This window comes from Crocodylus siamensis, chromosome 8, assembly GCF_052110815.1.
Source record: "Crocodylus siamensis isolate JL-2025a chromosome 8, ASM5211081v1, whole genome shotgun sequence".
Classification (NCBI taxonomy): Eukaryota; Metazoa; Chordata; order Crocodylia; family Crocodylidae; genus Crocodylus; species Crocodylus siamensis.
The window spans coordinates 36,269,238-36,284,656 of record NC_143402.1 but is presented as its reverse complement, the minus strand read 5'-3'; the positions used below and the strand labels follow the sequence as shown (position 1 = coordinate 36,284,656).

General features: G+C 38.6%; 1 protein-coding gene across 4 annotated transcripts in view; it reads right to left on the bottom strand.

Annotated features, from left to right (window-relative positions):
• DIAPH2 (diaphanous related formin 2) overlaps positions 1-15,419 on the bottom strand; it is a 768,551-nt gene that overhangs the window by 36,070 nt on the left and 717,062 nt on the right. The window contains exon 28 of one of the 4 annotated variants that reach the window (XM_090061444.1): positions 8,760-12,059. The exons of the other annotated variants lie outside the window; for them this stretch is intronic. Coding sequence (XP_089917570.1) covers positions 12,055-12,059 — 5 coding nt within the window. The 3' untranslated portion in view covers positions 8,760-12,054. Of the gene's footprint in view, positions 1-8,759; positions 12,060-15,419 lie in introns of those variants that run through there. 4 annotated transcript variants of the gene reach the window in all.

Genomic DNA, 15,419 nt, shown 5'->3' with positions numbered 1-15,419 from the left:
AAGCATTTCTTTTGTTAATTTTTTATCCTAATATCATTATCGCACATATCTTTGCACTATATGGCATGAAATACTGAGGCTCTGAATTTTATCAAAACCTGAATTGTATGCAGACTCTAAAGATTTTCTGTAACTATCTAGTTCACAAGGGGAAAAAAAGACCATAGTAATAGTGTAAGCTAACAGAAAAATAATTTGTCCAAATTCTGCATGCTCCCCAAATTCTAGCTGAGCAGGCAGAAGCTTCAGCCTCTTAACTCCAGTGAGCCTGAGGATGCAGGGAGGAAAAAATCGCCCTCTTCCAAGAGACATGCTCTTCTATCATGAATCCATTCTTGGAATTGTGCGCTTACCTCTGGGGCTTTATTCATCATGCTTATATGGCATTCAGTATGCCAAGGCAACATCTTAGCACCTTTTTTCCCCTTGCAGGACTCATGGAATTCTAGGTGTATTGCACCAGCATAGGAACTTACACAAGTTTTATGGAATCATAAGAAATGTTGTTCCACTCTCTTAGGACTTTTACCTATTATTATTCTCATTGGCTGACAGCACTGCTTCCAATTATGACAAAACCTTTGCAAAAAATGTGTTTATAAGCACTTTGTCCTTCGGATGACTATATCAGTTTTTATTTCTCTTAATACATTTTATTCCAGTTATTCTTCCCTAACACCTAACTTTATTTGATTTTAGATAAAAATTTTCCCTCAGTCCACGGCACTGACATAGGTTAGCATATGAATAACTAAAACCAGTGGAGTTGAGATCCAGAGTACAGAATTTATTCTTTACTGTTTTTTAAATTACTCTTTACTCTTTTTGAAAATATATACAAATAAGAGGATACAGCATGGGCAGATTGCATTCAAGCCAAATGAAATCTTCCATTGGCAAGAAAGCACGTTAGTGCCATTTAGTAAGCTGAATACTATTTTGAAAATATTTTCCTGCAATCTGGGATACCTGCTTGCATTGAGATCATCAGCAGCCAAAAGCAATACATATAAACAATGAAGTTCATTCCTTCAGACCACAGAGACTTCCAGATCACAAGATGGAGAATTTGTCTTATGACTGCAGCCATATCTCTGCAGTTATGAAACAGGGGGAAAGAGGAGAAACAATTCAAAGTTTGGGGAAAACACAAGCCACAGGAAGTGGAGAGTCAGAAACAGTAATGTTTAGGTATAGGAATACAAAGTATTTAATTCCTCAGGTATGTCTTATATACAAACACCAACACTGATGAGCAGAACTATGGACAACAGAGGTGGATGTGTAAACTTAAACTTTTCTGCTGCTTGAAGTCAAAGTCCTAGCTCTCTGCTTCTCCAAATAACCAAATTAAGATCAGAATTAGGATTCATAGGGAAAAAATCTGAGAACCTTGTACTACAAGATTTAGCCCAGAACTTCCAACTCTAATGTAGGTTAACTACCTCTCCTGCCAACCTGTATAAACCCACTTTCTAATCTTGTAAAATCAGTATGTTCTGTGCCACAGAAAAATAAGTGTTTTCCTGAAATCTTGATGTTCATTCTTGTCTAACAAATAATTTACACTAAAACAATTCATTTACACATTCACATTACACTGTCCTTTAACCATTTTTAAAACAGATTTAGCAGTTTCAAAAAATATCTAAGGGTGCTTACATGCTTGAGATTACAAAAGGCACCTGCAACTTTTGCACTTAACACAAAGCACTTAAATTTACAATGCAAACAGAAATTAACAGACATTTGGTATTTGATGGTGGGGGCTTGGAGCCTCTATGCACTAGCTGAGACCAGGAGGCAGGGGGCAATGTTGGCTTCATGTACTGGCCAAGGTCAGGAGCATGTTGATAGCAGCCCTGCCTCGCTGTGGCACTGGGAGATACAGTGGAGGAGAATCTTAGCCCCTGGTGCTGGGAGCTGAAGCTAAGAGCTGGGGAATCTGAGCCCAAACACTAGCTGGCTTGGCCTGACTACCCCTACAGGCCTGGTTCATAAGGCAGAGGAGCTTGTATTTTGCCCCCACCCCTGCTCCCAGTGCAAGTGTGTTAAGAGCAGCCCTGCCTGGATGTGGCATCAAGAGCTGGGGGTGGGAGGGGAAAGAATCCAAGCCTCTCCACCCCAGGACCCCGCCTGGGGTAGCAGAGCTGGTACAGCTTAGGGGGGCTTGCATTCCCCTTCCCCCTGCCCTGTCCTGCCCCAGCTCCCAGCACTGTAGCTAAGCAAGGCTACTGTGAACACACTTGAGCTGGGGTGGGAGAGGGGAATCTGAGACACTGCCTTGCTGGCCTGCGCTGGTTCCCCCCACCCCAAGACCTTACCCGGGTAGTTGGGACAGGTCTGAGCAGTGTGGTGGCTTGGATTTCACACCCCACCCCAGCTCCCAGCCTAAGTGTGTTTCCAGGGGTATCTTACTCCACCACCCTCCTGTCCCTCTTCCCCTCCCAGGGTTGGGATTGGGCTGGTGCACACCCACATGAGCATCAGCCCAGCCCCACAATGGCACATTGAATGTGGTTGGAATCACCCAAAATTAACCCTCGTAGGGATCCTGGACACAAGTTCCCTAAGGTGCTCTGCCCTAGAGTGCCATCAGTTAATAGCTGATTAAACAACAGTTAATTTTTCATGCAATTGGCCATTTTAAAAATGCTGAGCAGCCATGAACAGTTATTATATTATGGCTGTATAGCACTTTCAAGGGACTTATCACATGAAAAATATAATTTCTGTATGCACCCTAAACTGCTTCATCAGCTGTCTACAGTGTCTTCCCCTTCATCACAATGGATATGTATATTTTTCTGTGCCACTTTTGTATTTGTGAACTAAGTCACCCTCTGAAAATTCCCTAGTCATTCAAGTATCTTTGCCTGAAGATGGCTATTTACTTCACAATTTGAGAATGTGATTATTAATGATGACTTCTATTTAAGCAACTTCAAATAGTTTTAGCTGCATGTTCTTTATTACAGAGATGATTCTTTATGACTAAAATATTTTTGTTCCAACTGTTCTATATTGTTTTATAGTCTCCAAAATTCAACCATCATCCACATGTATCTTTGGATATTCTGGGAAACTAGAGAAGAGATAGTGTCAGGAGCTCTAGTTTGTTGACTCTTGGCATGTAGTATGGTGATGCTGAACCCTGACCCAAGGAAACCATTAACATTTGACTTTCCTACTGCCCATTGTAATCATTGTCTCACAAACAGAACACTGTAGCAGGATGTTTTATTTAGTCAAGAGTTTTAGTTTGACGAGTTTTTTTTCTTTTTTGTATAATTGGGTATCTTAGATTATCATTTTTTTTCTGAAGGTCACGACAGACTATGAATTAGAACTGACTGCTTGATATTGTTAATAATACTTTGTCAATGCCCAGGTACTTCATTACATATACTAAGCAACATAGTAAATGAGCATAATACAATATATGTATTAATTTAATTTTTTGTTCTGGTATTATGGGAAAGTATTTCCTACATCTCTTCTGCATCATTACAAAAAACTGTAACCTATACCTTTAGTTGCCACTTTGTATTTAAGAAACTGCTTGTACAGGATAAGACAATTTAGAGGGCCCATAATATGATAACTGAAAAGAATGACATTGAATTTCCACTCATACCCTTGAGTGCTATATTTTTGTTATTTTGTCTGCTTTTTAGCTCTTGAATGCTTAACTAATGTTAATAAAAAAGAAAAAGTATTTGTGTGTTATTTCAGTTTTAGTTTGCTTTATTTTTTTTTAAAAAAATGTTTTTGTTTGTAGCATAAATAAAGTGGTTTTTTATTAATTTTGAAGCATTTCAATGGTTTTTCTGGCTGCTTATTATGAACAACCCCCCCCCCCCCCAAAATCAATTAGCAGAATTCTAATTTCCCCCCGACCTAACATTTCAATAGGAAACAACAACAAAAGCATCACAAACAAAAGATTGTTAATTATATCATTTCTAGATGCTCTGTATTTGGGCATAATACACTTGACTTGCAATTTTAAATGATCTTAACCAGATTTTTGTTGAAAAAAATCACTCACTCCTTAATAGGTTTTTTTTTAATTGACTGAAATTCAAGTCTGATGCTTTAGTACCTCAAGCTCAGCAATGAAGGAGCAACAAACTGCAGTTAAAGAATTGTCACAAGCTGTAATACAGGATTTTTTACACAACTTCTCTCTTAAATTATGTAAATGATACCATTTATATATTTCACTGACTGGGTCTCTGAAAGAAATGCTTTAAACTGAAACTCAGGAAAAATGTTATAGAGCTGTAAGGGGCTGGAAATAGTATTTTCAGAACAGGGGGAAAGAGACAAAGAGGTATGCTCCAAACCTCAAAAATATTCTCAACCTTTTAACATTTATTGCAATAAAAATTTATTTGAACATTTCCTACTTTTGTCGACATGCATCTTAAAGCAGTACCGAAGAATCAAGTGCTAATTGTGATTTGATCCCTTTTGTTCAGTTTGCCTTATTCTACAAAAACAAGTCTCATGTACTTTAAATTTAACATGTTAAGTGATGCCATCATGATCCATTAATGTCTGGAAAGTCTAATGGGGAGTCTCTGCAAATGTCATAGTACCTTCAAGGCATAGCAGATCCTTAAGACAGATAATGATTCAAGAGTTTAGTACCAAAGGTGCAGCAGGGTGCCTTGGAGAAAGTCTGCATGAGGCTGAAAGGTCAACTAACTTAAGTTTAATGATGAGCACACTAAAAGGTCACTCAGTGTTGTGATCAGTTTACATTCAGTTGAAGCTGCTTGATGTGACTGATACAATCATCAAATAATCTGGCAAGGGAAATATTAAAAGTGTCTGTGAACAATCCTCTGTCTTTCAAAAAATAGACCTTTCCTTCATTCTGTAAGCCCAAATGTAAGTATCTGTATCAGTTCCCTCTCATTCTCTATATTATGCACATATATATGCCAATGGAAATTATTTTTCTGACCAAGTATACCCGAGAACAGGGGCAACGCATAGTGGGTACACATGGATGCACGTGCACCCCTGGGGCATGGCACTGCACCCCCTGCAAAAAAGCACCACTGACACTGTCAGCAGTGCCTGCAGGCAGTTGCCACTCGGCACCCCGCTGCCAACACTCCCCGCTGGCTGCCCCCAGTGCTGCCGGTGGACACCAACCCCTGGTTGGCGCTTGCCACTCTCTCCTCCCCCAACGCTGATAGTGCCAGTGGTGTCTGCAGGACCTCCTCGCTCACCGCCATCATGCTCCTGCCACTGCTAGGGTGCTCCTGCCACCACCACTGCAGTCCTACCTCCCCCCATCTGCCGGGAGCATGAATCGTCCATGCCAGAGAATTAGAAAATTAAACAATCTTCCCCAAACACTCCCACCCCCAAAAACCAAAGTCATAAAGAATTGAGAGTAAAAGAGTCCTGCCAGAATGTGGAACGCTATCCAGTTATGAATGATGTGGAGAAGGCTGAAATGTTTCCTGTTTTTACTTTATTCTTCACAAATTGGGGCAACTACTGAATGATAAGTGTACTTGACTGCAAAAGAGGCAATCAAACAAACAGCTTAGAGTAACAGAAGAATGGGTTAAGGATTACTTAGAGAAATGAGATGGACAGTTTGGGAAGGGTTCAGTACAGAGCAACAGAAATGATTAGGGGCTTGAGAGATGGGACCTTTTAGGAAAGGCTGAAAGAACTATATTTCTAATCTGCAGAAGAGAAGATTGAGGAAAGACTTGATAATGGTCTTCAAATACCTGAAGGTATCTATTACAGAGAGGATGGAGATAGGTTCTTCCTTTGTGGCTTTAGGGGACATGACAAAGAGCAATGGACTCAAGCTGCAGAAGGGGAAATTCAGTTTGGGAGATTAGGAGGATTTTTTTGACTATGAGGGTGAAGCACTGGGACAGGTTACCTAGAGAAACAGTGGAACTCACTACCTTCCTATAAACCATGCAACTTTCTATTAAAAAAGCTAGCATCAATATAACTTAGCATTGTTCAGAGGTGGTACTGTACATACATTGATAGGCATTTGAAAAGTCCTTTAGGTTCCTCAGCTGAAAAAAACCTTTTAAGATCAAATTATTTTTAAACTGGCATAGAATGTATACCTTCTCTGGAAGATGGATCCTCCAGCAATGTAGGAGGTTGATTGGTATTGATTTAATAGAAGAACAGGGCAATAGTTTATTAAAGGAAGCAGGATAATTCTCTGATTCTCTTATAACTTTATATGTTACTAGTTTCAATGTTGGGCATACCTCTGATTAAATTATTATGTTTTCATTTCTTGATTTTAAGATTATGAATACTTGGAATAGCAAATACCCAAAAAGCAAAATGTGTTCATAAGCCACTTCTTTTTAAAAGCAGAACAATAAGATTAGATTTGAAGCTTTAGAAGGTTTACATAAGCAAAAATGTAATGACAGTAAACTTCTGTTGTCATCTTTCCAATAGATAGGGGATACTTGATAATTTTTGTCTACAGTTTTGCCAAAGGCCAAATGATAAGACTTAAGCTAACCTTAAAAAACACCAAATGTTTTGCATATCAAATTGAGTTGCCGAAAGAAATTTAGATCTTAATCCTGGGTAAGAATCAGCTTTTTGACATTAGAGATAAATTACTGCAGGGTTTGTTAGTTTGCAAACCTTTTCAATTTGATTACCAAAACTATATGTACAATGAATGCATTACATATATGGAGTTTGGCAAAAGTGTGTGTTGTTCCATCTGCCACTTAGCTCTGCTGTTGCTGTTTCTCTTCCAGAGACCAGAGGAAAGGTACTGTGATACCTAAAAACTTACTTATGTGTATCCCAACCATGCATTTGGTCCAATAAAAGACAAAACTGTAAAGATTCCTTGACTCTTGCATATTTCTGGGACCATCATGGCAAAAAGATCACTTTTACACTAGATATACAATGAAGTAACATTACTTACTTCAGGGTAAAAGTAAGTATACCCTGCTTTACTGCTTTATAATAAAGAAAGATGTAGTATTCAGCATTTTCTGTCATATGAAACTATTTTCTCTCCAACTAAATTAGTTACCTTGCAATGTAACATTTTAAGTCTCTGACAAATATGTATCTTTGTAAATAAATCATTAGTTTATATGATAATCAATTTTAGAGAGGCAAAATCATATTTGAAAATATTCTGCTCTCTAGATTTTACCTATGGTGTGTAACAATATGATCTATCAACTCCGAATAAGGAAAACAAACAGATGGAAATTCACATAAAAAAGATGGATAATTAACACACACTGAATTGCAACCGATCCCCAAAGCAGTACATATGCAGCATAGAGACAATAAAGTCTAACTTCTTAGTTTATTGATCATGCCACCAACCCCAACAAAATAAGCAATACAAGTCTAACGTGCTGTTGGTGAGAAGATCTGGGACGTTTTTAAGCCTTTTTTCAGAAGTTAGGGTGGAGTTGAAAAAAAATGTGGGAAAGCATCTGTTCCTTGACCCCCCTCTTTGCAAAATAGTGATTCTCATTATTATCAACTGTTAATATCCATACAAAAGTATAAGGATATTATATTATGTGGAATTTCAGTCATACAGGCTAGGAACAGAAATTACACATACACTGGTATAACAGATCAGAAACTGGTCTAACCATGCAACACACCAGAAGTTCAGCACACACAGACTACTTTCAAAATGGCTGAAAGCAGTGTAAGATAGACCTGGACGGATGTAGTATCAGACTGAATCAGTTTAGATAAGGCGGTGTCATAGCAGGCTGCATGGCAGGTGCCACAGATGCAAGCACCTGCATCTGTGGCACCTGGTGTAACTTTTTCAGTTATCTGAAAATATTCAAGTCTTTTATACAAAATACACACAAAGAGGAGTTATTTTGCTTAGCACATTCCTTTTCTTTATGATTTTCTTTTCAATCCTTCACTGCTTTCTTAATCCTTATCTTTGTACTACAGATCTCTCCCTTTCCTCAACTCTCGATTGTCTTAATCTCTCTTCCATGTTCCTTGTTTACCACTGCATCCCATTAGACAACTGACTTCAACAATGCCTTTCTTCCAAAATATCTCAACTCTCACCTTACTGGCTAACCATGTATTTTTCTTTCTTCCCTTTTCCCCACCATTTAAAAACCGTGAAAACAAAAAAATCTTTGGGATGAAACAAAGATTCAGTTTTGTAAAGGTTGCCATGACAGCTTCTGTTCTGATGAATACAGCTTTCATCTGTAGCTGGTGTGCATGTGGTTATTTCTTCATTGGTGCTGAACTTATCTCCAAAGAAAAGCAATAGCACTCAATGACAACAGTTCTGTGCCTTTTTCATAGTGACGGGTTTAGGTTCAAAATGACACAGATGAGGAATGACAGGTTTAAATCCAAAGAGAGAGAGAGAAAGAGAAAGAAACAGATGAGATGCAGGTAAGTAATTGGGTACACAGGTTTGGCACAGGGAAAAGGCTTAATTAATCATTTCTTTTCTTCCTCGACACTTAGGTCACTCTGTTTACCTTACATGGGATAAGAACAGAAAATAAGAGGAGTGACACACTAACAACATATACACATCTTGTTTAATAAACATATAAAAGGTTATACAATTTTAAAACATTTGTTATCAGTCTTTGTCTAATGATTCAATATGTTTATGCAGATGATTCTATGCAAAATGCTATTGATTCTATGCATATCTTGATTTAATGTATTTTCAACATGCTCCAGAATATAATGTGCACCCATTGTTTTAAAAAAGCAGAACAATGAAAAACATTGTCCCCTCAGAATTATGGCTGCACAGAGCAGGGACAAAGTTTAATTTTTCTCCAACTCACCCTCCCTTTTCGGCTTAACTAAAGCTGAAATCCTAGCTGCTGCTGAAGACTGGTTTCTATGGGTAGATACATGATTTTGAACCAAAGAGTTCCAGGTGCTGTGAAATAGGAGAAAAGAGTCCAAGAACACCTAGCAGACAGCAAATTTACTCTAAGAAAGGTTAGCTTAATTAGCAGAACCCCAAGACAAGTAAAAAAAAAAAGATAGTTAACACCTGTGGAGTGAAGAACAATGAGCCATTAGGCCAACTGACTCCCTCAACTGTCTGAATAGTAATACCAGAGCTACTGCACTGTGCAGCAAGAATCAAGCAGGGTGCTTCTATCCTGGCAGAAAAATTGCTTCCTTGTTTAATAGGTGCATCTCAATTTGGTGGTGGGGGGCTAATTTTGGGGGGAAAGGGGTATGTTGCATGTGAGGAAATATGGTAATATAAAAACAGTAAGGGGGAAGAACAGCATGAAAAGTTTGCTTAAATGTCATGATTCACAGTCTGTATCTAGACCACTATAGATATTTAAACAATTCTGCAAACACATTCTCTGATTATAGTTTTAATAATATGAAAACTTTGACTTTAAATTATTTTTACAAATGGATATTGTATAATATATATATATGCATACATCATCACTAACACCACCATCAGGTATTTAGTTTGGAAAAATGTGATTAAGGAGTGGGTCTTGCTATCAGTTACTGTAGGAAAGTCAGATTTATCTTGTAACTTGAGCTGGATCTGAACCATGGGGCTCCCTGAAGACTTGATACAGCCTCAAGCATACAATGACTGGCCCAGGACATTCTGCTCCACGTGTGGCTCTAGCTTAGGGTATGCAGAAGTGAATTGGGCTCTGGCTCTGATCCATGCCATGCAGTGGTAGATTTGGCTGAGGCTGTGGTTTGGGGCATGCAGTGGCAACAGGTCCAGCACAGTGGATATGGCAGTGACAGCAGCAGTAGGGAAGCATGCAGGGCAGTGGTGATGTGCCAAGCAGCTGCAGGGCAACTGGGGCTGTATCAGCTCTTGCTCTTCCTCCTGCTACCAACTGTCCACCAGGACCCAAGAGCTCCAGACTAAATCCTAGGAAAACTTTCTAACTGTAAAAATACTAAAACAGCAAAACAAATTGCCTAGGGAAGATTTGGAATCTCCCTTACTGGTGTTTTTTTTAAAGAAGAGGCCGGCTAGGCATCTGTCTAGGATGGTTTAGGAGAAAACAGATCTTACATCTCTGCAGCTGGCTGTACTAGATATCTCTTGAGGTCCCATACAACTTAATGATTCTCCCTCTCAAAGTTGATATTTTAATGAAATGCATCACCATCTTACAATAGGTATTTCCCCCAAATCTAAGACTTTTATTTCAGTAAAAAATATTTTAATGCTATTACTAGTAAGGTAATTTCCCATGAAGGTTAGAAAGCCGGTCTGTATTTTATGAGTACAGACTGAATTTGCAACATAACTCAAATATAATGTTATTACGTGTATTACAATTTGCAGTTTATACATTACATACACATTTTTCAATAGTAAAGACAAAAAGTTCACACTATTAAAATCTGAGTTGGAGAATCTTCCTGCTGATGTATCTGGATTTGCATACTAGAAAAATCCTGGTTTATTTAATGATCTGTGATATTTGAAAAACATTCAGGATCCTTTGCTGCTTAACAATAAATAAAACCAAAGACTATGAAACTGTTGCGAATACTTAATTATCTTAAGTTAAATGCACTGTACAGCAATGCATTTAATACTCTTACTGCATTTAAATAACTTCTTGCATGCCTCTTCTAGGAAACCATAAAACTAGGCTTACCCATAATCCATTCACTGTAATGCATGAAACTACCACAATGCCCATAAATAAAGACATATTAATGCCACACCTGATCATCCAACAGGTACAGCTGTTGGATGCATAAAAGGGCAACCTGAAGACAATCTTCCCCTGCCCAAGCAAACAGGCAAGAGCTGAATTTGTTGCTTCTGAGATGTATTATCCAATTCAGTGAACAGACAATGAGAGTGGGTTTAGGATCGGCAGTTGGCATGCTTAATCAGTTGCATAAATTTCTAGATAAAGGTGTTTTATAGCATTTAGTTATAGCATTGTTTTATGTTTTGGTATGGAGGGGTTGCTCTTTATTACTTATATTGTAAAGGTCATTTTTTTAATCTTTATGATTTATGGGTGTGTTTAAAGTTTGACTGACTGCTCTGTAACAGCCATGTGAGTATTACTGAAATAATTTTGAATTCATATAATCCATATTATGGTTGCATTTATAAAAATTCAGCCTGTAATCATATAAATTATATAAAGACATTTTCAGATACAATTCTAAAAATGTAGATCACATGGATTTCTTTGAATTTCTCCAACACTTCTCCTGATTTAATTTATCAAGATACTATGTTACTCATTCTGAAGTCTTCTTTACAGAACCAGAGAGTTTGAAGGGATCTCCACAATCATATAGCAGAAGTCCCTGTAGGAATGCAAGATGTATTATTCCTATCCAAGATCCGTTTTTCCTATCCAAACAAATTCTTATCCAGCTTCTTGAAAACCTCTAATGACGGCAATGGGCAGCATGTCCCTCTAACTTATTGTCAGAGTCAGGATTTTTTTTCTTGATATTTGATCTAAATCCACTTCTTGCAGTTCAAATCTGTTACTTTATGTCCTTCTGCACAAGGAAGAACCATTGTTTTTTCTCTGTCAGCCTTCCTAATATTTAAAATTACTATCATGTCCCCTAACTTAATCTCCTTTTTTCCCCAAACAACGCAGTTTTCTCAATGTTTCCCCACATAACTTGCATTTCAACCTCTTTTTTATTTTTGCTGCTTGCCTTTCAAATCCTCTCCGGTTTCTCTACATCCTTCTTGAAATAAGGAACCTAAAACTGCATATAATACGCCAGCTAAGTCCCAACTAGTGCTGAGTACAGTGATATAATCACTTCTCATGTCTTAATATAACACAGGGTTTTTTTGCATACAATACACCCCAAAATAAAACACAGCTTGTTTTTGGAAAGGACAAGGATATTTTCTCAGAGTCATGGCTAACTGTGTGACAGAATAAGTCCTCTGTTGCACAAACTCCAGGCAGATCCATGCTTAGAGCTGACATGTCAGCAGATCCACCCATCAGCTGCTTTGTAGTAACTGCCATTTGCATGTTCTTAACCTGCAATAAGTGAAAGCAAAACTTCAGTGGCTTTGCACTTCAGGCTAAGGGGTAAGATACTAAATTACCACGGCTTAAGCTTTCACTTTCCCTTGGATACAAGTAAGCATAAGGCTGATGGGTAATATACAGCTCCAGCCTCTGTAACCTGTAGTAAGGCTGTTGCATATTCATACCCTAACAGTGGCAAAAAGAGTTATGCATATGCACACGCATAAGCGCACCTGGTTTTGTGTGTTGTTAATTAGAATGCAAAGGTATGCTAAATATGAACAAAGTTTATCATCGTGTTTTTTAGAATTGATTTAACAGCAAAACAATGGGTTGCAATATTCTGGGAACTTTATAACTATAGTAACAGCAAAAAATCTCTAGTCCAAACAACATACCATCTAGAAAGCCAAGATAAATCATTTCCCTGCCTGGATCTAACACACAAAATAAATAATATGGGGGCAAAAATGCCATACTTCTTTCACAGTTTTTATGGTGCGTAGCAAGGATTGGTTAGGAAGGGATAAGCTATATGAAAAAAGAGAAGAAAGAGGAAAAGGAAATAGAATGAGAGGGACCATGTTGGGGAGAAGAAAATTAGATGAAGAGGGATAGAATTAAGCTGAAGAGAAGAGGTTGTAGAGGAGACAGAAGAAAAGGGAAAGAAGCAAAAGCTTTTCAGGGCAAGTCAGAGAAGTCAAAACTCTAGAAGGCATCCTGAAAATTTAAATCTCTGCTTTGAAGGCTTCCAGGGCTCCAGCTTCTTCTACCACCTGGAGTCTCTGGATGGTTTGTTTTTCCCACCAGCCATACACTGGAAGGAAGGGATGGGCATCACTTTGATCTTAGTTTCTTCAGGGGTGTGTATACTGGTAATTTTGGGGGGGGGGAACGAGGGAAGCACTGACTGTGCACAGTTGCAGCCAGGGCCTTTGACACAGATTTTGGGCCTCTGGTATTTGAAATGAAAGCCCAGTTCCATTTTAGAATTACATTTTAAACAACAACAACAGAAACGTTGTATGGCTACAGTAGCAGAAGGGAATTTACAGGATTAGTGACAATGTGGGTTACTTTACAACAAAATCAAATATATAAACACATAGTGTGAATGAAATCACACTTACAAAGTTTTTCACATAGGATAATAAAAACGTAAGACTACACCATAGTTCACAACTACAGTTTTTCTTCAGTGTATTTTTTGCTGTTACTATAGTTATAAAGTTCCCAGAATATTGCAACCCATTGTTTTGCTGTTAAATCAATTCTAAAAAACATGATGAAAATCATGTCACTGATTTTATAGACTTTATTTTCAAATTCCTACTGTGCAAAGGATGGAGTTTACAAGACAGGGATAACCATTTGAAAAAAGCCAATACCTAGAGTGAATCACAAAGGGGAAAGAAAGTCTAAATTACAGTTGACTACCATGGATTTTTAGCTGAAGGCTAGAAACATTCATTCTTACACATACAAGCATACTTAAGGAAAAGAATACTGCAGAATTATAAGCATGTGAAAAGTAACTCAGAAAGAAAGAATGAAAAGCTGTAAGTACTTTTTGTTACAGGGATAAGTATCTATTTTTTTTTTAGAAATAGTTAAATAGTGAGATGAGTCAGTGTAACAGCCCGATATAGAAAGACCTTTTAAAATGAAGTCAGGTACAAATTCTATCTGTGTAATCTCTTTTTAGATTTCTTCTCGTCATTGTTTATGATTTAACAAAAGTACTCCTTTTGGATTGGGCTGCAAAGAAAAATTTCTCTTAGTTACACTTACAGTTAATGATTACTTAGTTACACCTGCAGTTCACTTACAGTCAAGAGTTACTTCAAAAAAGAAAGGACGTAGAAAGTTGTTTTTTTACCACATTCTCTTCCCTTGCACAGAGCAAGAACTGACTATTCCTTTCAGCTAGCCCTATTTAGACACTTTCCAGATTGGGTTCTGAAGATCCCCAATGTCCTTCCTAATGTTTTTTTCCTCCAGCTCCCCTTCTCTACTGCTAAAGGCTAAAAAGCCAAGCAGAAATCAGTTAGAAAAGTAAGCACAGGATAAACAATTATATGGTTTTATTGTGAAACATTTCTTAGCAAAAAATAATAATGATAGTGATGCTACAATGGATCTGCATCATTACTGAAGCAGCAGGGGTAGGCAAAGCGGTGGTGCTCAGCCTTCCAGCAGGGCTGGTCTGCAGGCTGGATTGACCTGTATGTGCGATCTGGTATAGCGGGCCATGTCATCAAACCTTTGAAACAAATGACAAGGATGTATTCCAATGGTACTCCACCTTTTGGACCACAGGCCAGGTGACTTCCGCAGGGTTGGTCCATGGGCTGGATGCCTTGTGGGTTTGGGTGTGTGGGGTTGTTCCCCCTGAGCCCAGATCCATCCTGTACCACCCAGCCTGGCTCTGCATGCCCAGATTGGGCCCTGCACTGTCCCGATCTAACTCTGTGCTCCCAGATCAAGCCATTCACTGCCCTGGCCCACCTGCATGCTTCCAAGGCCATGGCCCTATGCTGCCAATGTCCTAACTGCTGCTCCACTGACAGATTTTTCAACCTCTGGGGAACCTGATGGGTTGGATGACCTGGCTCTGTGGGCTGGATCTGCCCAACAGGCCAAAAGTTGGTCACCCCTATGTAGTCAGTTGATATTCCTAAAGTGGAAGATTTTGTCAAAAGAAAATAATGCAATTCAAATTCTGTGGCACAATACAGAAGTGCCTGCAAACTTCAGCCATGGGAGGCAGCTATATGAATTTAAAAGACTAAGGAAATTCAAAAAGCCCAAGATCAAATCAATTCAATTTTTGCCAGTTAGCAAGTGAACCAATAAACAAGTGACCAGACATTCACAGTTTTGATTTTGGAAATGCAGTCACATGCCTGCAGCAGCCCCAGGCCAGAAGCTGCAGGGGGAGTAGGGGAGGGTGGGGAGCACTAGAACCTGCTTCCCTACTGGGCTGGAGCAGAAAGCTTGGGACAAGCCTAGCCCACCCACCATATGAGGCGGGGTTTGTAAGAGAGGTGCAAAACAGTCTGGGATGCTGGAGGATCGTGAATTAACTTGAATCTAGAGGGGATCTGGTACAGAAGTTCAATAAACCAATTTAACCTAAATCAGTTCAGTCTAATACTACATTTACTGACGTTTATCTTAAACTGGTTTCAGCCATTTTGAAAGCAGTTTATGTGCACTGAACTTCTGTTGTGTTACAGATTTCAATCAGTTTCCCATCACTTGTGTATAATTTCTGTCCCTGGACAGAGAGGCTGAAGTTGTTTGTAAATTGTACAAGTAACTGGTTTGGGTGATAACATCTAACGGGTTTGTTTATCCAAGCATGAG